This window comes from Anopheles coustani, chromosome 3 (genome assembly GCF_943734705.1).
Source record: "Anopheles coustani chromosome 3, idAnoCousDA_361_x.2, whole genome shotgun sequence".
Lineage (NCBI taxonomy): Eukaryota > Metazoa > Arthropoda > Insecta > Diptera > Culicidae > Anopheles > Anopheles coustani.
In genome coordinates, this window is record NC_071288.1 from 21264 (window position 1) to 48984 (window position 27721).

At 38.3% G+C, this 27721-nt stretch overlaps 5 protein-coding genes across 8 annotated transcripts; 3 read left to right on the forward strand and 2 right to left on the reverse strand.

Moving 5' to 3' along the window:
- Nucleotides 1-1088: 1088 nt before the first annotated feature.
- LOC131259917 (venom carboxylesterase-6) lies at nucleotides 1089-6412 on the reverse strand. The gene is made up of 6 exons (XM_058261527.1): nucleotides 6209-6412; nucleotides 3917-4630; nucleotides 3685-3847; nucleotides 3421-3602; nucleotides 1948-2104; nucleotides 1089-1874 (listed from the first exon to the last, which is right to left on the reverse strand). The coding sequence occupies exons 1-6, from the start codon at nucleotides 6410-6412 to the stop codon at nucleotides 1501-1503; spliced, it is 1794 nt and encodes a 597-aa protein (XP_058117510.1). The 3' UTR covers nucleotides 1089-1500.
- A 1968-nt stretch (nucleotides 6413-8380) lies between these two features.
- On the forward strand, nucleotides 8381-16108 carry LOC131258515 (DENN domain-containing protein Crag). Of its 4 annotated transcripts, none has more exons than XM_058259843.1 (11): nucleotides 8381-8768; nucleotides 9628-10404; nucleotides 10489-10595; nucleotides 10663-10813; nucleotides 10890-13093; nucleotides 13159-13467; nucleotides 13673-13756; nucleotides 13889-14285; nucleotides 14353-14820; nucleotides 15022-15200; nucleotides 15300-16108. In XM_058259843.1, the coding sequence occupies exons 2-11, from the start codon at nucleotides 9655-9657 to the stop codon at nucleotides 15616-15618; spliced, it is 4968 nt and encodes a 1655-aa protein (XP_058115826.1). In that variant the 5' UTR covers nucleotides 8381-8768; nucleotides 9628-9654; the 3' UTR covers nucleotides 15619-16108. The 4 variants fall into 4 exon arrangements, with proteins under 4 accessions (XP_058115826.1, XP_058115830.1, XP_058115829.1 ...); XM_058259847.1 differs by having other exon boundaries at nucleotides 8381-8581; XM_058259846.1 differs by having other exon boundaries at nucleotides 8381-8550.
- Nucleotides 16109-16350: 242 nt separating this feature from the next.
- LOC131258522 (dual specificity mitogen-activated protein kinase kinase dSOR1) lies at nucleotides 16351-18595 on the reverse strand. The gene is made up of 4 exons (XM_058259859.1): nucleotides 18398-18595; nucleotides 17534-18319; nucleotides 17068-17400; nucleotides 16351-17008 (listed from the first exon to the last, which is right to left on the reverse strand). The coding sequence occupies exons 2-4, from the start codon at nucleotides 18299-18301 to the stop codon at nucleotides 16889-16891; spliced, it is 1221 nt and encodes a 406-aa protein (XP_058115842.1). The 5' UTR covers nucleotides 18302-18319; nucleotides 18398-18595; the 3' UTR covers nucleotides 16351-16888.
- A 606-nt stretch (nucleotides 18596-19201) lies between these two features.
- On the forward strand, nucleotides 19202-23181 carry LOC131258517 (chromatin assembly factor 1 subunit A). The gene is made up of 3 exons (XM_058259850.1): nucleotides 19202-21139; nucleotides 21381-21544; nucleotides 21606-23181. Exons 1-3 carry the CDS (start codon nucleotides 19345-19347, stop codon nucleotides 23022-23024), a joined length of 3378 nt encoding a protein of 1125 aa, XP_058115833.1. The 5' UTR covers nucleotides 19202-19344; the 3' UTR covers nucleotides 23025-23181.
- A 1581-nt stretch (nucleotides 23182-24762) lies between these two features.
- On the forward strand, nucleotides 24763-26307 carry LOC131259919 (uncharacterized). Its single transcript, XM_058261529.1, has one exon. It carries the CDS (start codon nucleotides 24763-24765, stop codon nucleotides 26131-26133), a length of 1371 nt encoding a protein of 456 aa, XP_058117512.1. The 3' UTR covers nucleotides 26134-26307.
- The last annotated feature ends 1414 nt before the right edge of the window (nucleotides 26308-27721 follow it).

A 27721-nucleotide genomic window follows, 5' to 3' on the forward strand; every position in this document is an offset into this window, starting at 1 on the left:
GTAATACTTTTCCCAAAGATATTGAAAACCATATGCTACCAATAAACTGCAGTGCACTGAATCCATAGTATGTTTACTTATCATAACTGATAAAGGAATGAGATATTAGGGCACATGAAATATTTTTCACATCACACATCCACAACAAACCCACACACAAAATCAGTAGAGAAATCCGTATTCTATATACATTAAGACGATAAAGCATCATATCTTTAATGCGACTTTTCCTGGGTCGTACACAAATCACACGTATATAGCGGTTGGACTAAAGGAAGTTTACACGTAGAAATCACTGATTCTGTTTCCCCTTTCCTTGAATTGAAGTATCATCATTGCGACGAGAATTCTTTCTTGAATCACGGAACAGCAAAGGCAGGTGTTGCGACAATGCACACTGAAGGAATATTGAACATAGATTTTTATGCTAAGACGACAATTTATTAAGAGTTCATTTCCTACCTCTCATGATTCATTTCAGCGCAAGCGCATTACATATCTTTCTAAAGCAAATGTGTCCACGTCGTGCTTGGCGATTGATCATAATATTAGAATTCGTTAATCAGGATCACAACTGGCATATTTTTTTAAGTACCTTATTTTTACGTGTATAACGACCCAAAAAAAAAATATTCAATGATTATGAAAAAATTGAAATTTTTTTAAAATAATTTTTATGAGTTGTAACAATGTTATACGTGTTTTAACCTCCGTGTGTCGGGGGGGTCCGCGAAAGCCGAGCGGTAGCGCCGGTTAGAAAATCGGCCCATGAGCGCCGGGGCTCACCACCTCGACGGCGTAGGTTCGAATCCCAACCGAGACCGGACCCTCCCCTGTACGAGAGGACTGACTATCCACGTACAACAGGGAAACAAGTCTCGTAAGCCCTTAACGGGCAGGCATGACCAAGAGGTCGTTACGCCAACAAGAAGAAGAAGAACCTCCACGGTCGATATACACGGAAAAATACGGTATGTAGCTAATTCATTTACCTATGGTTATGGCTTCATAGTAAAAGTGACGCATGACGAATTATTTATGTCAATAGTATTGAAATATATTTATTATTTTCATTCATTTGGGAAGAAAACCATCAACATACAATAAACTATAGAAAGGATAACGAGCGGATCTAACTTGCAATGTAGCGGAATGGCAGATTTAGATGCAGCATATAACTTTTTAAAGATCAGATTTTTTGGTAAAATTTTACAATTCCAACAATAAAAACGATATACTGACCTGATACGAGCTATGTAGATTTCAATTGCAGAATACATGACAATTCATGGGCATTCACGTTTTACAAGATTCACCAATGTTCGTTAGAATTGTTCTTTTAAAAGAATTCATCGCATTCATAAGTTTTGTAAGGCATTTTTGATATTTGTTCAATACTTTAAGCCATCATTTTACTTTACGACACATAATTTTACCAGCGTTTTACTATCTTGTGCTTTGTTTGGAATGGCATGATGACAAACAATATAATATAGAGTATCACAACTCATTTCGGGAATGAAGCAGACGGTCATATTCGGAAGATGTCTTAAAGTTGTGCGCTTTTAGCTTACGCCAGAACAAAGCACGTTCTTCTAATAAACCCGACTCTAGAGCCACAAGCGGTTCAATAGAGGTATCGAGACTACCGATGCGTAAATATTGTAGGGGAAATCCGCTGGTTGGAGGCCACTGTACGGCTATCTGATCAATCGATTCATCAGTCGGAGTTGGATTTCCAGTTCGAGCAAAATTTACCCACAACTTTGTTATGATCTTCCTAACATCTAATTCCTCTTCTGTTGGAATAGCAGTCTGGAAAAGATCCTTTCCGATCGGAAACAAATACTGAAGTTCTTCCGCGTGACAGACTCCTAAAAGTTAATACAGAATAAAATTGATATAGATTAACAAACATCAAAAATAGTGTTTAACAGCTAAGTTTACCATAATAAGTTTCTTTTCCACCTTCAAAAATTTCAGTGAAACTAGCAGATCCTTTATGTGCAAACAGGTACACATACGTAGGCCCAGCTTTCAGGGAACGTAGCCGAATACGTAAATATTCATCCATGCCAGCCAAAAACCAAGCATCTGAATAAAGCTGGGAAAAAATATAATGTATGTAAATGTAAGATCGATATAATTTTTCATAATAAACAATATATTGTTTATAACATAACACCGAAACAATTTTCCTTGGTGAGTTTCTTAATTGGAAGTTATATTTTTATAGGTCGATTACAGGCCATGTTTTGTAATAATATCGCAACCAATTGAATTTACCTTTCTCTCAAATTCAAAGGATTTCGGTATTGAACTGGTTCAAGGCGTACATTTATAATACCTACTCAAAACTTAACAGACACAGAACAAACGTTACTCATGTACATTCATCTCATCTGAATTTTCAGTGGTTGATATTAAAGTGTTCTTCAAACGTATAAGTAAAGAACAAAGCACACTACCAGCTTCGAACGATTTGTCAAACGACGAAAACCGAGGTCGATGAAAACCGAGGCCAGTCTGTATAGTTATACTGCATAATTCATTTGGATTGAGATCTGGTGTCTGATAATTCTTAACCAAAAAAACAACCAAATTTACTCGTAATCATTTATGGGTCAAAATAGCTGTGTTAAAAGTTGTAGCATCTTGTTTAAACACCTTATCATCCTTTCCCTACATGTTCTTATGTTTGCCGCCACAATATGTTGTAAAAACACCTATTATAGAATGTAAAGCGTCAACCTTACTTTGTTGCTAGAAAGCTAGCCGAATTGCAACATCGCTGAAACGACCCAGCGTCGACTTATAAAAAGGATAGAATGACGCCAATTTCTGGCACGTAACGTAATATTTAACCACTTAACAATACCACGTTAAATGAATAAAGTAACGACATTCATTAAGGCTGGTCAACTTTTTTGATAAAAACAATCGATATGTTTGGCCTTTTTTTAATATACGCTTCTAAACCACGGCGGGAGCCGAATGTTGGAACCAAGAACTTTTCTATTGATGACTGGGATACCCGTTTATGTAGTCTTACAAATTGCCTCTTTGAAAAGTCTGAAATTGCTAAATCTCCTTTCATCGGATTTTCGGAGACTGCTAATTCCATCAGACTTTTTCCATCAGAGAAAGCGTTTTTTTTTAGTTATTGCTTATTCTATTAAATATGAACAATGAATGGAAACATCCAATCAACAATTTCAATTGCTTGACACTTACACTTCCTATATATACACATAGACACTTCTGGCTCGATGAAAAGAGTGTATAAGAATATATCGTGCAAAATAATTAATTTGCAGCATAAAAACTCTACCGAGATTTTTTTAAAACATGCCACACGTAGTTTTTGATGAAAATTAGCTTGAGAGTTAAATTAAGATTCAAGCAAAAAAGCATACTTACGTTCGTTAGATTTTTTTCTGTTGCCTTTATAAGTTGTTGATTGTTGAAGTAGTATTCATTAATGTATTTAGTAATTTTGGCCTGTTGGTTCAGGTCGTGGTGGTCATAGTATAAAGATACAGGTAAAGCTTGGTTCCAGTGATTGTTAAGACTCTGGCGAAGTGTAGGCACGTTGATTAGCGCTGCAAGCATGTATGTACACATTTTATATAGTAAATTTAATAGAAAATAATAATAAAAAAGGTTAATAAAGTGTAATCTTACATGAACTTTTTAGGGCACCTTCATCCAATGTAATGCCAGTCATCCAAGGCAAATTGATAGCATGTGGCTCATCCTCATTCCTCGGGTGCTTAGTGATGAAAGCCCCTGGCAAATCAGGCTCCACGACCGGAGGGAAGGGAATCATGGGATCTGTATCCCAAACCTAAATGATGGAAAAGTTATTCTACTTTTAGAATTCTTTAGTTATGTATAGATGATGTTTCATACTTACATAAAAGTCATACAATGTTTTTGTTATTTCCTCAGCAGACACTTCTCTTAAGCAACTCATCATGTCAGCAAAATGTCCTTCTTTTCCTTGTGTACAGTTTAGCATCTCTCCTAACTTGATGGCACGCTCACGAGCAACTCCTGGATGCGCTGGCTGTGCCCAAGCATTTAAATTAACTCCTGATTGTGAAATTACCCGATGAAAGAGTCCTTGAGATAGAGGAGACATCATATGATACGTTCCACTTGCACCGCCGGCACTCTCTCCAAAAATAGTTACAGCGTTCGGGTCACCTCCGAACGCAATTACATTATCCTGAATCCAGCGCAAAACCAAACTTTGATCCTTGAGTCCATTGTTTCCTGGACAATCCGCTTGCTCTGTACTGAGGAATCCCAGAGGCCCGAGCCGAAAGTTTGCTGCAATGTAGATAACATCATGCTCTAGCAGGAAATCGGGACCATAGAATGACCGTGTTCCCGAGCCACATTGCCATCCTCCGCCATGAAAGAATACCATAACTGGAAACGTAATTGGTACCAATTTATCAGATGACGACAAATTTAGACGTTCTGGGATATAAATGTTTAGCTGTAAGCAATCTTCGACACCGGAAATGGCTTCATCTCGTCGGTACGGATCTCGCTGGGTACACAAAGGGGCATCCGTAATTGCCTTTCGTTCACCAACCCATGCCCCATATGGAACAGATGCCTATTCAAAGAAAAGAGTAAATTTTAGTGTAAACCAATTTGAAATTCTAGTAGTGATGTTATCGTTATGTGATATTATGTGAAAGTGTTATCAATAAAATGAGTTACAATCTAACTTTACAACCGTCTACATGTCACGTTTTTTCATAAATGTGAAACATTTTTTAAACCTTCATTTTACATGAAACATTTTGAAACTGAATATTCTATTGATTGGCTTACAATGAAGAATATACAGTGGCCAGAGTTTGAGTGTTACAAGAAATTATAAAGCATAAAATATGTTTTATGACACTTATTTACATTAAAGTAATTCATTCAAAGCACGAAATCCACAAGGCAGCGGTAGGAAAAATCACTATGACATTTTAAACGTAGGTGGATCGCCCTGGTAGAGGAGACATGTGCAAAACAGATGCACGCATGGACGCTAAGATCATTCGTGAGATCAAAAAAAAAACAAAAGTAACTGTCAGAGAGGTCATCATTTTTCGAAAGAACTATCCGTCGTCGTCATGTTACATACGGGTTACAGAGCAGACTTGCTAGGAGGCTTCTTTATATGAGCATGATCAATAAGGCCAAGCGTCTTAAGTTCACTCAGGAACATGCTGCTAAGCCTTTAGAGTACTTGATGAAAACGTTTCTGTGGTTCGACGAATTAAAATTTTAGCTTTTCAATCCGAAACGACATGAACCTGTATGGCGCAGATCGGATGAGGCACTTCAGGATCGTCACATCCAGTGCACAGTATGCCAAGGAGGATGGAAATGTGATGCTCTGGGGTTGTTTTGCACGGAGTGGAGTGGCGAGGCTTGTGAAAATCGATGTTATCATTGCTGTAGATTCCTACATCAAAATGCTACAGGAAAATCTAGAGATCACTGATCGAGATGGGCCTGGTTTCTCAGCAGATCAACGACCCGAAACAAACTGCCAAGAAGTCGAAGCATTTTTTTCCAGTCTTGTCTGATAAAACTGTTGAAATGGCTTTCTAAGATACCAGATCTACACCCCACTGAGAGTTTGTAGTCAATTCACGATGTGGGTGGACAAAAACGATGTATCGAATAAAAACGACTATTTTGAAGCTCTAGTGCGCGCTTAGGAAGAATTAGATCCCCAACAACTAAAAAACTCTAGTGGAGAGCATGCCAAAGCGCCTTCAGCAGGTTCTAAAAGCTAAAAGAGAACACGTAAAATATCAAAATGCATTTATTATTATTTATTTTTATGTATACTAATGAATAACTGAACTGGGCACTTTATCGTGTCACTGTTTTTAAAGATACATATTTTTATTATTTTTTTCTCAAAATGAAAATGTGTTTTTCTTCACCAACTCATAAGTTAATCGTATAAAGCATATGTAAAACGAGATACAAAAAATATTTTCAGTGTATTTAGTTAGATTAAGAAAAAGATATTGAGCGAAAATGAAAAAAAAAAATTGAGGTGGGCACTTTTTAGTGCCGGTCACTGTATTTGTAACGATAATTACTTATACATTATCAACGGAAATTCCTTTGTAGTTGATGGAGAGTAATTAAGTATCGTACAGAACATCCATATCCTTACCTTGAAACGCAGTTCGCCAATCGGTGGTTTAGCATATGGTATTCCCAAGAAAGCGAGAATGCCCCGACCGCTGAATGAATGCAGGTATCTACCAATAACTTTACCTCCGTGTGGTAAAGTTACTTTAAGTTTGTCCGAGGTTCGTCCGTTAGTTTCTGTTAACATAAGAGTGACGATCAGGACCACAAACTTCATGATCGTCATATTGCTTGTTTGCCACCATAAATGCATCTTTGGCTCAAATTCTTTTAGACCACAATTTTAATTAACCACCTTGCTATTTGAAGGTTGTTCGACATCGGAGCACTACAAAACAACATACACTGTGCACAATTGTAAGATCCGACACGCACTAAATGAGAGAGCTACGTAACATCAAGGTTTTATACGCATCATTCCAACACCAACGCATTCAAACGTGCTGAGCTAACAGGTTTAGGTTTAGAAACTCGTTTTGGTACATCATGTGTTACTGCAGCATTAGATTTTATAAGATTTCTTAATAAACTATGAATAAACAGTTGATTACAATTCTTCCGGATAAACGTGGTAAAAAAACGAATCAATAGAAGTGCGGTTTACCAAAATATAAGATACAAAAAAGAGAACGTATCATATAATATTAATAATTAGATGGACACACAACTGTTCGTAGCGAACACAGTCTCAAACCTGCTTCAAAAAGGAAAACAAAACGTAAAAAACCAATGTAACAGAACCGGTTTTGTGGCTTAGTAGGATTCTATAGATCATGAGTCTACGACGGGAACGATCAAACGATGTTTGATCCAATCGTCTGTTGCCGGCGTTAGCTTGTTCACAGAGTGTTTAACCTTCATTTCATAATTAATTCGTGACAGTTACGACTGTTAAAAGCGTTGCAAAAACCAGCTCAAGTAAACATGTTATGTTTTTGCAAAGGTAGAGCCGGTTTTAAGAGTCGTTTTTCACTCTATGGATAGAGTTTACAATTTGGGCATCAAAATGGCTTTATAAAAAACCTAGAAAAGAAAACACTAAAGAAACATAAACCAGCAACATAATTTTTAATGTGACTTGATGCCTGATAGTAATGAATTAAATTTGAAAAATATCTGATTCATTATATGTATTTCTATTTAGGGAAAAGGGGATTTTCGGACACATAAGTGCACTTATCGTTTCGTCCATAAACCGGTAAACGTAATATGGTTATGGAGAGTTACTGTCGAACATGCATTTCGTTTCATTTTTTTGTGAAATTTTTAAAAGTCAGTGTCAAGAAGTTAAATCAACATACCAGGTGAGCCTATCCCGCGTTCGGATCCGAGATATCCGAAGGTTCAAATCACTTTGATTTCATAGGAAAACTAAAGCAATTTTTTGACAATGAGTCATGCTAAATCTTTCTGCTTTTTTGTCTAACTACTTAAATATAGTATTTGTTTTGAAATAGTCCTTTTTAATCATTCACAACACTGAATTGTCAAAAATTTGTTGTATTTTTCATTCTACGATTTGTGAAAATGTAAATAGAGTTTAGAATAATTCCGCTTGGTGATTTCGAGAAAATCGCGCTAAAAACGTTCTACATGAAACAAACTCCGAGCAGTTTTGTATGGTAAGTAGAACGATTGCTCGAAAAGTAGGATAAATGCTCGAAAACGTCCCACATTCGTTTCACCCCCATACAAAAAAGAAGAACGCTTGTTCACGCGTAGGATGTTTTTAGGTCGATATTTCGAGCTGCCAAGCGGGATTATGGTTGACAATTGACAACGATGGTAACTCCTTAAGGAAACCATTTAAACTAGCAAGGGTAGAATGCTTATAGTATTATATTTTTCAATAACAACTGTTATTCCGATTGTCAAAAAAAGTTAAAGCTAACAATATAGCTGTCACGACGATGCTATAAGCTTACCTCTCTGAACCTTTTCGTTTTTCATACCCTGGTTCCGTTCAGTGTGCAAGGTCTAGTGATGAGGAAACTGAATCACTACAGAGATTCGAAGCTTTAGAATTCGTCTAGGGATCGAATCTTCGAGTCTTCCGAGTCCCGATTCTGCCAACACTAGCAAGGTCTTTAAGAGATGCGTAGTGACGATCTTGAAAGAATACGATTGCATCAAAGTGTGTTAAATAACAACGAACAAATAACATTGAGCGAGCGTCAGCAAAGTGGCAGCGACAAACATACAGTGTAGATAAAACGCTTCTTTACTCAATGCAAGTGAAATAAGGTCTGAGGTACCATTACGGATTGCAATCATATCGCTTTGAAAGTAAAGTAGCGATGCATGATACACATAGCTGGCTTATTGGGTAAAGCGAAAAAATAAGAAGACAACACGGTAGCCAAGGTGGGAATCATAAGTTGATCTCTGATACAAGGTGTGGCTTATTTTATGTTAGTGAAAAGATTTCGATAAGATTCGAAACACCTGTTTTCCGTAAAGTGCCCAGTTACCGAAAGGGTTGTTCCCCAAAATGATAGCAATTGTAATATCAATTAATATGGTCAGTCATTGGAGGAAAGGAAATACTGATAATCTTTACCCATTTTGCTGCCGTGTTTGAAGTACGTCATTATGTCAATACTATGTACTCAATGTTCCATAGCAAACTGTAAAAGTATTCAATTTAATACAAATTCAGTTTCCTGTCATGGATGCTATTACGTTACTACTTCTAGATGAATAAGCTGTCAACATAATGAATCAAATACACCATATTGCTTTAAAATGTTTTACATGCTGTAGTGGTTAAGGTCGGATCATTGTTAAAATGTCTTAAAATACTTCACCGGAGTCGGAAATGGCATGATGGTGACTGCTGGTAACATTCGAGTGAAAAATGTGTTGTTTAATGGAAGAACATGGGTCATCATTGCGACATAGTGCATTCGTTAAGTAAATCGTAATCAATGAAATAGTCGATAGGTTGATGATGGGTTGAACAATGTTGAATATCTAATACACTGTCACTAACAACTCACTTCTGTAAAACTCATGAAAAGAACAACAGTAGAACGTCGTTTACAAACCATCAAGCAGCTGGTAAAACAATTCTTCTTATACATTTTGTTTTTGATTAATTTAATTAATTTATTTTGGAATATCGGCTCATGTTGTATGTTTTGTCAAATGCACTGACAGACTTTTGTTCATTCCTGTTATTTTTTAACTCTTCACCACGAAGGCAGCAGCAGTTTAGAAAAGTAAGAAAATATTCCTCGAGTATAAATTACAGTTGACTGTATTTTATTTCTATAGACATCATTTAGATATTATCATTTATATATCCAATAACAGGTTGAGTCAAATATGGTCCTATATATTTTTGTCATGATTTGATTATTCTAGATGACGTATTTAAGTAGACGATTGTTCAAAGGATCATAAAACTAAATAATTGTTTCAATTTCATTCCACTTTTAGAATAAATACTACACCGTACAACTTACGATGGAAGAGCGAAGAGTAGCAGACTACTTTGTTGTGGCCGGGATGCCCGACCAACCAAAATTACTCAAAGAAAACATTTTCAATGACGCGTCGCATTTGCGAATGGCTAACGCAATTGACCCGATTACGGACATTGGTGTGTATTTTCCTTCTCTGGGCGAACAAATCCCTGCTGACTATGAGGTTCTCGAAAACACACCGTCCGGATTGCTGGCAGATTTAAACTATGGTTCCGTTCGCACAATAGCATGTTTCATTTACTATCGACGGGGAAAAGATAAACCCCCCCTTGTTGACATCGGAGTAATGTACGAAGGAGCCGAACGTATTATGGCAGATGCAGAAATAGTACTCAGTACGCCGGGTGATCGTCTGGCAAACGTAAACAACTCATCTGCTAAAACTTTCCTAACATTCCGACGGGCGCCTACGGACATGGCATGTAATGAGCTTGTCGTTACTGATCTGTGTGTTGTGATACCATCGAAAGGAGAAAAACCGCCACATGCCTTCTGTATGATCCACAAAACGCTTAACAAGGGGCTCATGGGTAGCGATGTGTATCTGTGCTACAAAAAATCTATGAACCGTCCTAAGCTGATTAGTTACGAGCCGGAGATTCTGCATCGATACCCTACAGTTGATCACAGCGAATTTCCCCTTACACTTTGTCCAAGTGTTCCATTGTTTTGCTTGCCAATGGGCACCACCTTGGAAATATGGCCCCATGTGCCTGGAGGCGATGGAAAGGTAACTTTAGCGGTTACTTTGTTTCTGATAATTTGTTTTATTCAACTTGAAAAATAATAAATTTGATAATTTGTTTTATTCAAGATGAAGCGGAAACCGATCCAACCGATCTTCAGTACATTCGTTTTAACTGTGAATGATGGAACATACAAGGTGTACGGATCAGCCTTAACTTTCTATGAAGATTTTGAGTGAGTTGTGAGAACACCTTTGTCATGATTTCCATATTGTAAGAGATAAATTTTATTTTTTTCGCAGTGAAAACAATTTAAACGACCAGCAGCGAGAATTACTTGAATGGACTGTGGACTCTCACAAAACACACTCATTACATGTTAATAAATCTATTTGCCTCCTATCCCGATGGCCATTTGGTGATACCTTCGAAAAATGGTTACAATTTTTACACGTAAGTATGATAATGTCATTGAATTGTTATTTTCTCCGTAAACTCACTGAAACCAAATTGTTTTGTATATTTTTAGCGTTTGTCGATTTGCAACGAGAAATTGCCAGTTCCAATAGAAAGGTACATTACGCACTTGCTTGATGAGGTGCCATTCCCATCACCGAGTATTCTCTTACAACTCTCAACTCTAAGTAACACTAGAATACTGTTAACACTTCCTGAAGATTCTCCACTACCTAGAAGTGGGGCAGGTTTTCGGCAACTACTGTCTAATTTGGGACCAGAAAATTGTCTACACGTGTTGCTGCTTGTCCTAACTGAGCAAAAGTTACTTATTCATTCCCTTCGCCCAGCAATTCTCACTGCAGTAGCAGAAGCGGTCTCTTCGTTCTTGTTTCCATTTAAGTGGCAATGTCCATACATCCCACTGTGTCCGCTCGGCCTAGCAGAGGTGCTGCATGCTCCATTGCCGTACTTGATAGGAGTTGATTCTCGATTTTTCGATCTATATGAGCCTCCTAGCGACGTGACATGCGTTGATCTCGATACGAACAACATCAGTTTGTGTGATTCGCAGAAACATCTTACTACGAAGCTGCTTCCAAAGCGCGCTGCACGTATACTACGACAAAGTCTACGAAACTTGGAGGAATTGAGCCAAAACCAAGGCTCTGAGTCCAACAACAGCCTTGATAGGGATTTAAAGAAACGCAAGCGTGAGCAAAATCTCGAGCAGCGAATCCAGGAAGCATTGCTCCAGTTTATGGCGTCCATTCTTAAAGGTTATCGAGATTACCTTGTGCCGATCTCTAAAGCACCCACGATCGGAGCAACCGATCCCAATGCTCTGTTTCGCATGGAAGCTTTTTTGAGGTCTCGTGATAAGGCGCATCATAAGTTCTTCCATCTTTTGATGAAGACACAAATGTTCATTCGGTTCATCGAGGAAAGATCATTTGTGTCCGATGGTGATCATAATCTGGCATTTTTCGATGAGTGTGCGGAGAAAGTAAGCGCATACGAAGACACCCCAACGGAAATAAAGCTTATTGAATGGGATGCTGGCCAGAATGGTAGTGAACGGACCAAATTCATTCTGCCTCCTGAATGCCAACCGGGGCTCCCAGACCAAACTTACAGCTATAATTCGTTCATGCTTAATTCACTTCTGTTGAAACAATCAAGACGCAACGTGCATGATAATACCGTGCCCCATTACAGTAGCCTCGCACCTGGATCGCCCATGGCACGCCGAACAAAACATGAAATAAAAACGGCGCAAAAGCTCGCTCGTAAACACCAAGCCAATCCAGAACATTGGGCGAAACATTTGCTGGCTACTTGTTATTCAATGTACTTCATTGTGCTGCCTAGTCTCATATCAGAGAACTCTGGTCGTGAACAAACCGTCCTAAAAACGGCATATGATTTGCTCAGTAAGGCTTGTAAGTTAAAAGTGCAGTGCGATGAAGTTTGTTATCGCATAATGATGCAGCTATGTGGCATGCACAACCTTCCGGTTCTCGCCGTTCGGTTACACTACCTGATGAAACGGTCCGGCATTCAACCAAATGCACTTACGTATGGCGTCTACAATCGATGCGTACTGGAAGCACAATGGCCATCAGATTCGATTCTTTCCTCGCAGATTCGTTGGAGCCGGTTGCGCAACATTGTTATCGGCGCAGCCCATTTTAAGCGGGCTGGGAAGAAGTTTGCTGATCGGCGTAGACGGTCAATATCGCAGGAAAATAATTTAGTTGCTGCTGCTGCAGCAGGAGGCGATACGTTGGAATCGGTTGATGGAACTTCTCGAACAAGCCTAGACTCTGGTTATTCTCAGGCAGAACATCAACATACGAATATGACATTGGACTTTTCAGCATTTGACAAGCTTAGAGGGCGACTGGGAGCAATCGTTCGGCAAACCACCTCAAGTACACATCATCAAAAGACCGCGGATGTGTTGTCTAGTGCTGGACTTTTGATAAGTGGGGAAGGAACACATCATCACAAGATGCAACATATAGAAGGAAAGAGCGGTTATGTAGCTGTTTCGCCTGCAAAATCATCGAATTCATGTGACCTGAGTCCTCGTACGTTAGCCAGGACCGATAGTTTTGCAGGGGATACGAAATTTATCGACAAGCTTCAAAGGCAAAATGCTACAAATGAAGAAATGAAAGCTAAAAGATCACTTGACTTTCAATCAGTTGGTAATGGAAGTTCGCAGGAGGAATTCGACATCAAAGTAACCAATGTGAAGGGAAGCCCGACAAAGTAAGTATAAAAATAACGCAGTGCAACAATGTACGTTCTAAATTGACAAAATTTCTATCTACTAGAATTTCGCCACGTACGATTGTTACACAGGACGATCCATTAGGTGCGTTAAATCATGCACCGAACGATACAATTGAAGTATCACAGGGAAGATGTGAAACTACACAGGAAGGACAATCGGCAATTACATTAAGTGGCAAAAGCACTATCTACACAGATCAACCTATACTGTTTAAAGGCCAGCGCTCGGCAACTTTCGATGATTCAACTCAGTTGAATAAAAGCCTTCAGCGATCAGAGACTATGCCGATGACGAATGCAGTTACGTCCGGGTTCGCGAGCTTGGGTTCGTCTTTGAAGTTTAATTTTGGGTAAGTGGAAATCAATGCTTAAATGAACCATTGCATGGTGTTATATCTGTTGAAAGCATGTGATACGGGTTTTTGCTGTGACAAATTAAAAATCATTCTTAAAATCGTTACGTTCTCTTCCTTCGGTTGTATTAAGAGTTATGAGTAGATGCTTTTTTATTTGGTTTATTTTTTGTTATTTATGCGTACATCTTTTTTGTTGTAGCCGTTATTCACCTGCACGTATGTCTATGAAAAAAGATTTGAAATCGTTATCCACAAATATGTTAGAGAATATTTCCAGTTTAAGGTAAGTCGCGTCTCCTCTTTCAATTTAACTGAAAATATACGTCACTTACAACACTCTTTTTAAACATTTATTCAAACATATGGTGTCGATAACGCATGTGTTTTTACTTCTTCTTGAACATCTTTTAAATAGTCCTGGTCTGACCGGAAAGAAGTCAAATGAAATTCTGCAGGGTGGTTTAAGCAGCATAAAGAATGCGGCCAGCTCTATGGCGAAAAAGTTGGATGAGATAAAGGAAGCAATTTCTGCTAACTCGACCCCTGTAAAGACCGGATTGAACGATACGTTAGAACGGGATGGCCATGGTTCGGAGAACGATTTACTGCAACACGACGATGCTGCTATACTAGCAACCAACGGAAATCGTTCCAGACGTGTTTCCAGCGACTTCGATTTGTGGGGCCGCTTTAGTGAATCCCGGAAGTCAAGTTACAATAATCTGGTTCCGCTTGGGGAAAACACTACATCAAACATTAGTTTGAATGGATATCCAACGCTGCCTGACAATATTTATCCTATGGTAGAAGAGGTAGCAAAGTTGATAATTTCTAATGCGGCAAAAGCTATAATACTCATATACGATATGCATCCTACAGGTTCTGGAAACTAACGTAGCAGATTATGTGATTCAAATGACCTCATGTTCACAGTGTCACAATTGCTCAGTGTTGCTGTACGATGAAGACATCATGGCAGGTTGGTCCGCAGAAGATTCGAACTTAAATACCAGCTGCCAGGCATGTGGTAAGGTGACAGTACCATTTTTGACGGTTCAAATAATTTTACGTAAAGAGGAGCTGCACCACCAATCCGAACCGTCACCTCTTCATGCATCTGCTGCCTGCCCGGCTCCGCATCCACAGCATGATGTTATAAGTGTGCCATACTTGAATCCCCTGGTACTGCGAAAAGAGTTGGAAAATATTCTTAGTGAAGAAGGTGATCTAGCTCTTACCAGGAGTAGCTTCGAAGAAGAGCATCCTATAATTTACTGGAATTTAGTATGGTTCATGGAGCGAATAGATGCCAGTACACATCTTCCAAACTTAATATTGCCGAAACAGGTTAGTTTATTCTCGTTAGGATTAAGGTGGTGTCTGATTCTCTAAACATTTATGGTGAATTATGAAACGCTGAAAATTCAAGAATTTCAATCAGAATTTCATAGCTCTAGACAGCATAATTGTACAGAGGGTCATATTGAAATGTAAAAATCAGTACAACTAATAACCTTTCCAATCGTTTAATTTCATGTACCCTACAAGGAAAATGACAAGGTTGATCCGCTAAGTATGGTTAAAACCGTAGCTGTTCAATGCTTGTGGGACAACCCTCGACTGCATGCGGAGGCCGGTCCAGCGATGTACATGCTCTGGCGACAGAATCAGCCAGATAGCACACTGCTCAAAGCATTGCTTACAGATCAAACATCTATTAATCGAACGTAAGTCATCAGTTGAGCATTTACATTTTAGTATTTGTTTTCTAATTTAATGTTAATTATGTTTGTATTTTATTTCTTTTCAACCTTCTGTCAATCTAGTATTATGCAGCAAGTGATTGCCTCAATTCGCTGCAACGATTTGCTAACCCCGGTCAAACGGTTAGCTAACGAGAGGCAAAAACTTAAGCATCGGGGTGTCGACCGAACACACTCGATATATCGCGACATGTTGTTCCTAGCCTTCATTGAAATCGGCCGCTCCGAAATCGATCTTATTTCATTTCACCGTGAGTACGCTGCAGTTTTCGACAAGCTGACCGAAAAGGAATGCAACACGTATTATCGTAGTCAAGACTTACCGCCATCGTCCATGGCCATCTTTTGTCGAGCTTACTTCAAACCGCTTCTTTTACCGTGACCATGACTACACTGTCATAATCGAGGTGATGTACATTCGGTTGTTAAATTACAATAAAAGGACTGTGTTTAGAAGCAGAGACTAGCGGATATGGAAGACAGAAATGAATGAATGCTAGAAACATTATAAACGTCATATAATCCCAGCTTCGATGTAAAGCTTTATTTGTTCTCATCGTTCTTGAGAGCGTTTTTCAGTGCGATTAATTATATTTTGCTAAGGATTTTAATTAGGATTTTAATTTGGATTATCGCTGTATTTAGCAATTTCGTTTGATTTACAGATTCCTTAACATATCACGCATTTTTTTAGGAAATGTTGGGTGGCAGAGCTAGGATGTAATGGAACAATCGGTTCAAGTTCAAAACGAGGAGTTGTAGTTTGAGGATAAAAAAGCGAGCATATATGTACATACCTTAAATTCCTTGGAACGTGCCTTCTTTTGAATTTGTGAATTGAGAAAACGTAGAGTCCTTACATTTATTTGGAATAATGCATAATTTATTAGTATATAGTTTGATAAAAGATGATTTTCTCGTTCCAATAACATGGTGTACTTATCGTTTCTGTTCCAAACAGGGTTAGGAACAGTCGTTCAATGCAAAACTATACCTACTTACAAATACATATAATTTTATATTCTCTCTTGGTTTCCATACTTTGTAATCGTGTACTCATGTACTTTCCGGAATATAACAATCATGTACGTGTATTTTCAAGCATAATTTAGTTAATATTTTGCAAAATGTTTGAAGACCTGCAAAATACTCGTCTAGCTTTTTATATTACATTTGAATCATCCGAAAAACAATTCCCAAGTTGTTTATTGCAATGAAGTGAAAATATATATTTCATAAACAATTACCTTAATCAGCAGATATATTAATTATAAATTAGTTTACATTTTTGAATGTTTAGTGTTTAGGTTAATGCTGCACGAATTAACTGTGTAGTTTCTCTATGACTTTTCCTACTGTTTAGGACCAGTTTTATACTTGGATGATTACATAATTTCGCAAATTTTATATGGTTTTCTTTCCTTCTGGATGATAAGATGAGGTCGAAAAAGAATTGAATGATAAACAAACCCTTACGTGTACATGTGGATCGAATAGAACGGTCGTCCTGCATTTCGATTCAGTGGAACGATTTTTGTTGTATTCATGTAAATGTATATTAACTTAAAATGTGCATTTACGCCTATATTTTTTCCTTTACTTACGTGTGTACAATTGTAATGAATGTAGATGAAATATTAATAACTGTGCTTTCAGTTCGCAAAAGGAGAAGCGTTCCGTTTCGGTGTAGAAGGTGCCAAATCCATTGTTTTACACACCCAGCCAGCAATATCAACATCTTCAGCTTCAATGTTTTTAATCCAGTCATGGTTCTACAATTTGTAATGTATTGAAAATAATGATATAACGTTTAGTGAGTAAATGGTCTTACCATCAGTGTTTTCAAATCAGCCCTCTCTTCAGGATTTTTCTTCAGACAACGATCAACAAAATCCTTGAATCGATCCGTGAATGAGTTGTGTTCCAATCTAGGTGGTGGTTCATTAACAATGTAGTCTAGCAACTCGAAAATAGCCATTGGTTTCGGTTCGATGATATTTTGTCCCGGAGAATTGTCTTCGTTTCTTTCTTGAAAAATAAGATCCAACATTTTGGCATCTGGTGGAGGAATAGGATACATTCCTATGGCCATTTCTACTAAAGAAAGTCCCAGCGACCAGATGTCGGATTGCACAGAATAATGCGTTCCTTGTAGGCGTTCAGGCTGCAAAAGAAAATCTACGATTATTATGTTTTCAATTTGACATTATTGAACGAGACTTCCAGTAAATGAGCAATATTTTTATGTAACATGAGTTTAATTGTTAGCAATACTGGAATTGTTTAAAATTTCTTACCGACATATAGCTTCTAGTTCCAACAAATGAATTGGCCATTGAGTCGATGAGTTGGCCGGATACCCCAAAGTCGCAAATCTTAATTTCACCGCTGCTGTTCACCAGAATATTGCTAGGTTTCACGTCTCTGTGCATGATGGCATGTTTATCGCGTAAATAGCTTAGACCCTTTAGAACAGCAGATGTGATTTTGGCCAAAATAGCTTCCGGTATGCGTCCAGCGCGTTTTAATATCAAATCAAGCGATCCCCCATCCATGTATTCCATACAAATACTTATCTCTCCGTCACTGTAAAATGCACCATAAAATCCAACGATGTGCGGGAAATTGCATTCATGTAACACCTTCAGTTCGCGAATGATCTGCTTCTTTATAGCTGGTTTTACTTCTAAGTGTATAAGCTTCCGGGCCATAATAAGTTGAGTAGGAATGTGACGCACCTTCATCACAACACCTCCGTTGCCCGAGCCCAGTTCTCCGAGCTTTTCTAAGTCTTCGTCACTTAGTTCGCCGATCTTTTCCTTTTGGCTCAAGAATACCTTGATTCGTTTGCGAGCACTTTCCTCCATCTCGAGTTCTTCAAGTGTTTCGGTCAACGCATCAATACTGTTTTTCGTTTTACCTAGTAAGTTGTGTTTTCCGATCACGTACTCTGTGCCCGATGGTGTTTTGAAAGAAGGAGTTGGCGTAGTTTGTTGTCCGGCCGGAACATCCACTGATCCAGGTGGAAGTGTGAGGTTGAGTTTGTTTTTAGTCATCTTACTCATTGGTACTTCGCGATATAACTTTAATAGCGAAGAATATTATTAGTGCTTTGATCGTGTTATATAGAGAAACAAATCTGCAGTATATCTCAAGAATACCTTTCTGAATAGCGAAGCTTAGTATTCTTGTTGATTTTTGTCGATACCAAATAGCGATACAAACTTTAGAAAAGTGTTACCACAAAACTACCCACAGCAATATTTCAAATGCTTATTACCGATTAAATATAATTTTTTATAGTGAATCGTACATGCTTCAACAGGGAAACAGTAAAAATCCTTAGTTTTTCCGAAGATGTTTGCTTTTCTTCAGTTTTGACAGCTCTTTTTTTGTATGAAACCTCAAACGTCAGATTCGTTTTCACGTTCATACGCCTTGTTTCAAAGGTCAAGTGCTGAACTAATTCATGAAATGTGATTCTACGCTTATGTTGAAACTCTATAAAATTGCTCTTCAGATTTATGTAAAAAAAAACAAAACAATAGAAAACTATGTGTATAACTGTATAAAACCAATCATTTATGGGAGTTTGAAAACACTGCAAATAGAATGCCATCGTCATATAAACCTTGATAATAGTGAACGTTTGAAAAACTAGCCACACATTTCAATATCATACGACGATTCTATTGATAGACAACGACGAAATATTTAGATGATCTCATACAATTCTATACAATCAATACAATCATTAAGATCGTACTGAATATTTCCTGTTTGAAGCATCGTTCAAAATGAAGATCAAATGACGTTGAGATGCGAGTAGATTGACATCGTCATATGCACCTTGATAATGATTGACGTTTGGAAATCTAGCCGCGCTTTTCAGTGTCAAACATCGTATCGAATGCTATGTGATGTGTGGGTTTTGCTTTGTGAAAAGTAAAGTAAATCTCTAGGCGCTTCGATTGCAAACTGTTCTCTGCTAACCCTCTGTGTGCAGTTGACGGTTCAACATTGATCCGTTTAGTTTTCTATCAGTTGCGATTCAAGGTTGCATTGTGTAAATAATAGTTGTGAGTGTTATAAACAAAAACTGTACGGAATGGAAACAGTGCTAGCCGCCGGTAGCTCCAAAAGGCCCGAGAGCTGCAGTGTTCGGAAGCTGAAGCAAAGTCGATTACCCTTTCAAGCACTCTCGCCAGGAATGACCAGTTCTACAGCTATGATTAAACCGTCTGTGGAAGTTGTTGAATCTCGTAAAAGAAGACCTTCTTCCGAAGAGCTGGAATTGGGCCATGCGTCGAAAATTGGACGTGTTTTAGTGGCAAAAGAAAACGAAAAGCATATTGAAGTTGAAGTACTGGATAGCGAAAAAAGTGTACATAAGGATCATGAGGAACTTGCCTCGGATGCATTGCTAAGCCCGACAGCAAGCAGTGTGGCTCATAATTTGAATGACAGCACAAAACTCAATAAGAGACATAAGAATCGGCACACACGGAATAAGGATAACAATAAAATATTCATTAAGCTCCCTAAAGGAAAACAAAAACGTTTGACTTCCAATAAAGTCAAATCTTCAATAAAGAAACACAATCAATCAGAGACGCCGAACCTAAATGATACATCTCGTGAAATAGTCTTGTTAGACGATACAGATTTATCGGAGGAAATTGAGGACGATCACACATCGAATATTGCGAATGAAATATTAGCTAAAGCAAAACAAACCGTTCCTTCTAGTGCTGCATTAAATACAAGTAACGAACTAAACAGTTCTTCGACGAGTGATTTGGATAAAGAATCAAGCAATCATGAAAACGAACATCATATTGCGACTTGCGCTAACGAGATTGTACCATCGATTCGCGAAGAAAAACATTCTGGTGATATCACGTTAACTAAATTGTTCAGTAAAGAAAAATCGCCGAAAAATATTCCACTGGATAAGTCCGATATAGTTGGATTAAGCCGTTCTGTTTCAGACTTTAATTCCAGCGAGGAGGATATTTACATGCTATGTACCCCAAATTCCAAGGTGATTCCGAAGCCTGGTGAAACACAGAAGCTGACACCGAAACAAATCGCCCGTCGGGAAGAGCACAAGAAAAGAGCTGCTAAAAAATTGGAGGAAAAGGAGGAAAAACGTCGCAAGGCGCAAGAAGAAAAGGAAGAAAAAGCGCGTGAGAAAGAAGAACAAGATCGCCAACGTAGGAGGGAACGGGAAGAAAAAGAGGAACAGAAAAAGAAAGAGCGTGAAGAAAAGGAAGAACTGAGACGAAAGGAGCGCGAAGAAAAGGAAGAGCAAAAACGAAAGGAACGAGAAGAGAAAGAGGATATCAAGCGCAAAGAACGAGAGGAGAAGGAGAAAAAACGCCAGGCGGAAATTGATCTTAAAAATGAAGAAAAGCGTCAAAAAGAAGAAGAACGCCGAAAAAAGGAAGAACAAAAAGAAGAGGAACGTAAACGTAAAGAGGAAGAGAAAGAAGCTGAAGAAAAGCGGAAACAGAAAGTGGCCCAAGCGTTCACTAGCTTTTTCGTTAAGAAAAACGCCAGCGGAAGTGGAACCAGTAGGGTTTCGGATGAAGAAAATTCTTTTGAATCTTCACTGGGGGCTTCTACAAATACGGGAACATCAATGAGTCAACAAAGGTTCATGCCATTCTGTGTCAAAGGAGACATGAGACTGGCACCGATAACCCGCAGAGCACTGGGACCATTGCAAAAAGCATACTTGGAGCAGATTTTGGCGAACGTGGGGATGAAACCATCAGCAATGGCACCGTCTGAGCTATACCTTGGTTTGTTGAGGGACGGCATCTGTAAGCCTCGCAAGGCTGGCCGTACTTGGAGCATGGAAGAGGAAGAAGATGATAATGACGACATTATGATCGTAGGTATGTATTATACTCTGGGAAATCAATTACAGGAGTGTTGAATTCAAAAGTTATGTAATTATAGATTACTCAGCCTACTACGATTTTTAACATTTAACATTTAACATTAACCATTTTATTGGAACAATAAATTTTGTATGCTTGTTACACTATGGTTATGCTAAGCTTATTGGGATTTTTTGCAAATATTTTGACTTACTAAGCCTACTGTGTTCACCACATAAACTTTGGTTTCCTGTAGATGATACTGTATGCCATCAAATTGAAGAAGATCCTGCAAAAATGAAGCAAAAGATGAAGGCAAAATTCTTCCTATTCGAAGAAAACAGGCGGCCCCCGTTTCGTGGGACCTGGCGAAAGCGCAGTTCCTGTATTGGAGCTCGTCGACCGTTTGCAGAGGACAAGGTAGGATGTATATTAATTTGGTCTCTAGTAATGCTTCTAACAGTCTCACTTTTTTTTTTAGAAATTTTTCGATTATGACGTAGATTCCGATGAAGAATGGGAAGAGGAAGAACCGGGCGAGTCATTGCACGGTAGCGATGACGAAAAAGACGTCGATCCAGAAGAGGATTATGAAGTTGATAATGAATTTTTCGTGCCACATGGTCATCTGAGTGACGAAGAACTGCAGCCAGAAGAGGAAGAGGGTGGAATGGATGACAACAGTCCGGAGGCTCAGAAAGCCAAGCTTAAAATTATGCAGCTGGAGTTTGTGGCTGAGATGAAAAAGAAAACAGAAAAAATCAAGCCTAGATTGATCGGTTGTATCTGGGAAAATCCGGGGGAAAAGGTTAAAGAAAATAACCGAGCAAATCATGTGGACCGACATGTGGATTGTTCTGCTATTATTTGGAAGATGCTGAATGATCGTGCGATGCTGTATGATGCCGATGAACCCATTTCATTCACCTTATCTTCGACAACTAACCCAAATCGACAAGTTGGCCAAGAGTTGGAAGTTTCTTCACCTAGTAAAGAGACCGAGAAGGGTCCGAAAAAGGTACGCATCACGGATGATGCTGTAAAAGATCTTGTTCGATTAGTCCATGGAAATGTCAATAATCGCAAGTTTTTAGTACGTGAGTTTCAAACTTTTTGGTCGCATCGTAACGAAACTGCAGACGAAGAATATCCAGGAGAAAATTGTGGTGAAGTTAAAACAACAAAAGTCTCACTTGTGGGAAATGGAGTAGAGTTTAGCCTGGAAAGCATAAGCAATAAGATACGAGAAATTGCTGAGTGGGGAGCCTGTCCTCTGGAAGGACCGATGATGGGAAAGCTTTGCTGGACTGTTGATAAAGATATTCTGGCACAGTATGGCCTGGAACTGTTAACAATACCTAATGTTTGGAAGTATCACTTGAAAGGAAACAAACAGCCAAGGATGGAGAAGAAAAGCGGGTGTGTAAATGAGGACCTGGAACAGAAGATTGTGCATTCAAACAATTCTCCAAAAAAGAGAGGAATAGCGAAAACAATGAAGAAGTTTGAAAATGATTCTACTTTAAAATCCTTGGCAGGGAGTAGTGTGAGCTCATCGATGGTTAGCATAAAGAAGTTTACCAAGGTTATTGCAAAGGATGAACGGATCGGATTACCACTAAGTGATTCGAAAACATGCGATTTAGCGCAAGAAAACACAGTACCAGCCAAGGCTGGCTTAACCTCTGCCTCTGGTGGTAATCATAACCTAGACAGAAAACAAATAAAAAAACGTGTGCAACTGTTAATGTCCGTTCCGCGGGGTCAAGCTATCAATCAGTCTACAAAAACCATTCTGATAAGTCAATTTCTTGCAAATGGCAACAAAGACGTGGGGAAGCCATGTACCGAAAACGTAACAACCTCTGGCTCTAATAATCAGCCAATCGAAATTGAGTAGGCATTATCAGTTAGCAACTCTTTAAGCTGGTTTGACATTTTCACGTTTTACCTTTTATTTTATTAATTATGATAGAAGCGAAAGTTTGCGATTCGTGGATTGGCACCGTAATCAATGGAAGGAAGGATATGCTATCAATAAATTATAAGTCTTTATATTCACAACTGTTTTATTATTGTAGTTTTGTTCTCCCTTTGAAGCTAGATTTTAATGGGAGGTAAGAACATACATTGATTATGATGGTAAATTATGTCGACCCTCCCCGGAGCTTACATTTCGGTTAGCAAGCTTTTATACGAGGTGATCAAATTTCGGTTTCCATACTACACGCTGATAAACTGTTACACACATTTTCCTTTCGGGGAAATGAATGCTGCGTAGTGTTGTGTCGGAATACATGCACATAGAGTATCTTCCTCAAATTGATGGTCAGTTAGGTGCCGTACTCTTTCTGTTTCAGTCAGATCGTACCGTAGTACTGTACTTGTTGTACCGTCCGTGTTTTTTTTTGTTGCCTAACAGAGCGTAACATGTTGATGATAATCGTACGAGGGTATGCAGCAGACAATATGACGAAGGTAGCGTACTCAGTGCGTCATCAGGTTGACGCTATAGTTGAAGGATGATTTAATTTATATTTTATCTCTTAGCTGAGCTGTATCAGATACACCAATAATGGTACTGTATTATACTTTTTAATACTGTATTATAGAAGTTACTTCTAGTATAAGAAGATGCTGCCATCGTTTCCTATACGATGTATTCTTATTAGCATTGGACAACAACTTTCGAATTGTGCCTATAGTTTAAAAACTAATATTGTACAAAATATGCTAATAGTCTGTTGAAGTGATGAATTCTTAGCGTGCCCAATTAGAATTAAATAAATAGCAAAGATATCTCGTTCGAGATGTTTAAAATAATCGTTGGCTAGTCGAATGATACTTCTTTGGTATTGATCGAATCCAAAAATGACTACCCTTGTGAAATATAGTCGTATTTTTTGATCTTGTCTCTTTCGCTACAGTTGAGAAAGCCGTACTGCATCCGTGAAGTGGATTTTTTTTTTAAATCCTATGTTGTAGCGTCTATCTCATTCAGTATAGAATTGGAAATTCAAATTAATTATGTTCAGAACCTTTGTAAAAGCACTGTGGTGGAGCAGATGTGAGGTTTGCCATGTTATTCTAATGTAGCATTGTGTGTGATTTCAAGCGATGAATGCCATCGTCAATTTTCATTGTGCACTCGTTGAATGAGTTTGTACGTGGGGTGACTCCAACCGACACACATCACATGATGATCATGAATGCGAAACGACAATTTTTAGTCGTGTGCTGGCATTACAAGTATTCGGATGTGCTTCACTTTGAGCGGTAACAGTACAATTGTGAAAATTGTTAGAAACATATGGAGCATAATGCGGAATTGTTAAAATTGATCTCTTCATCTTGGATTGTGGGATTAAGCTGCTTGTAGTGAATTTCGTCAATCTTTTGAAAATATCTTGTTAGTTAAGATTGAAGGCCGTGAAAAGTAAGTAGAGAAAAGTAAACGAACAAAAATAGAACACAACATTTACCCAAACATGGCGGGTCGAGTAACATACTTTCGAGGATATTGCGAGTTGCGATTATCACATTTGATACTGTTGGCAGCAGCAAATATTTTGTTATTTATAAGCCATAAACAAATTTAGTTAGTAAAGTTATCTATTTTAGGTTCTTGTTTTAGGAAGATGGCAGTGCTTTCTGCCACGTGGATTGTGCTATTGGGGATATTGAATGTGTGTACTGGAATGAGCATCCCGGAAGACATGGAAATTTTGAACGGTTACGAGTTTGGTTCTTCTAACACAGAACTAGCAAGTGAAGATGACGGATTTTCCGAAAGGCGTAGTCTACTGGAGCCGTTTTACCATCGGGCGATAAGAGATAAAAGAGAGGCACACTACAGAGTACTTGAATCACCTGGGTTTTATAGCCATTTTAGATCAGAAGATGCTAATATTATGGATAATACCCTGAAAAAGCGTATCAGACGCGATTTACCAGCTAATAAAAACTCTGTTTCAATCATGCAACAAGGCCAAACAAACACTGGAACAGAAATAGCCTTAGCGGAAAAGCAGATTATGAATAATCGTGAACACATAATACCAGAACAATGGGTAAAACCTGATAAGTTATCTGGATTTCCGGGGAAAATAATCAACCGACAAGCCGACTCCGATGCTGATGCATCCTCGATAATCAATAAAGGATTAAACTCGCGTGCCCCAAGGGTTAATTTTATCACACAGCAAACAAAAAGTCCTGAGCTCTCCACAGAGACACAAAGCGATGGAAGTGGTAAGGTCATTCGCGAGTTGCATCGAAGGCCAATGCAAACAACTTATTATTTGAGTCCTGCAAAGCGAGACTACGACTCATACATGGCTCCATCACAATCACCAATGTTTCCTCGAGTCTACGATAAGTACGACGCCTTTCACCGAGACATGATGGATAGGTTGCATCCGCCTTCGCCACATAGGTATGATCAGTACTACCAGCGACGGTACGACGTGGACTACGATTCTTACTACCCACGATACAAGTTCCCTTACTTTTACTACTATCCAGACAAACGCTTTGATATTCCACTTTACTATCGCAATCGTAACTACATTTACACGAACGATGTCACTGATTTGGGATCTCCCGTAAGCCCCAACTACGAAGCATCCTTGAAGCCGCTTTCAATCCTCTCTGCTGGACCTGTGCTACGTAATCGACGTATCATTTATTACGCTACCTTACCGGAAATTGTACGCACGCCTGTCAACTTACCTGTTGATTATCGAGTTAATAAGTACAATCGTAATCGATTCGAATCTTTACATAGTACCCAAGTGCCTCCATTGCCAAATGCCCATAATGAGCTACGGGTGAATGCACATGGTCGTAAGGAAGATAAATACGTTAGCTCAAATCCAATCAAAATCGTACGGCAAGTTGGCTTTTCGCACCATAGAAGTAAAGAGAATCCGACTGCACAAGAACAATCATCCTTGTACGAAAAGAGTTTTACTGACCAACAAAGGAAATGGAGTAGCTTTGGAGGATGAAATGTGATGCACACAGATCGTCCTGGCCCGCGCGAAGTTTGTTCACTAGTCGAGTCAAAGGGATCTTATCTTTGTGTGCGTCAGTGAAAATAATATTTTCCAATATTCGTTTTGTCCTTATGATAGAAAAACAGGAGATATGCTGGATTAATAGCTTTGCTTACTGTAAAATTTTAATTTTGTTGCACACTCATTTTTGAATCGCAATAATTACTTAATAAATGGTTATTTCATGATATCAGAGTAATCAATTTGAACAATGAACTCAAAAGTAAATCAACAATTTGTACAAATATGCCTATTGGCATATTTTGAACATATACTTATATACGCGAAGATGAACGACGGTGAGAATTACAGATTGAAACTACCACGTCCGAAACTTATAACACGCTTTTCTTGCATCTGAAAATAATCCAAAAGAAATACCAACACAGAAATCAGAAGTATGTCGATTTGGCACAGCGTGCACGCAAAACGTTTTTTAGAAAATGAACGTAATTGGGGTATTAATTTGTTATATACAAGGATTACGAAATAAGCACGCTATGTTGATGTAAGAGCTTTTTAATCGGTTGTCGACAATTCCTTGTACGTTTCTTGGTACAACTTCAGATCTCTAATGGTGTGCAGCGTAAACATGGCTCAGTCGTTAATTAATTTCTTGTCAATTTTGCGATCGCGATCGCGTCCGATTGGATGAAACACGCTAAACAAATCGGAACAAGTGGAATTCGGTACAGTCGAAGCTTCCACTTGCATTCGATGTTCTTTGTTGGTATTAAATTCTGCTATTCGTGCCCTGATGATCTCCGCATAAAAGGAGACGAAGTAGAGCAAGCACTAAAGCCAAAAAAATGCTCCAGTGATGACGAAAGCTACGTCGCATACGAATAACGCTGAACGTCTGACCTCAAGGGAAACTAATTAAACAATGTCGTGGAATAGATAGTGCACAAAAGAATGCATGTTTTTTAAGTGGTTGATACAATCATGATAGTTAAAAAAAAAAAATTAAATTGGCTCATGTTAATGTATATAATTAAACAAAAGATGTGGGGTAGAATTAAATATCGTAGAATAATCTCTTTATTTATTAACATCATCTCTAGGTTCATAACAAGTTACATAATTTTATGATTTGGAATAGATCATGAGTATTTTTTGATAATAATTATTTTGATTTTTAACGCTTTCTCCGTAAGCAGCGTATTTGCCTTAAAAATCTGTCGATGGGTGAAGTAAGATTCTTTTGTATTTTTTTATTTTTACACAAAAAATAGATCACTTCCCTCCGATTCTAGCGTTTTCATATTTGAATACTTTGTTTAAAATTATATTTCATGTATACATTTGAACCAGGTTTACTTTTCATGAGACAAATTTATTCGCAAATTAGAAAAAATAATATAATTTGTGAATGCCGGTGACATTTGTCTGCCAATTGGCATAGGCATAATGAAGGGATTTGTTGTATGATAATAAATAATATTTTGTTATCACATTCTCACAAAGTTATTTTCAAACAGCTAAGGGAAACAAATCAACGTTTGAGATAGAACTGGCTTAAGAGTGTCCAAAACATTAC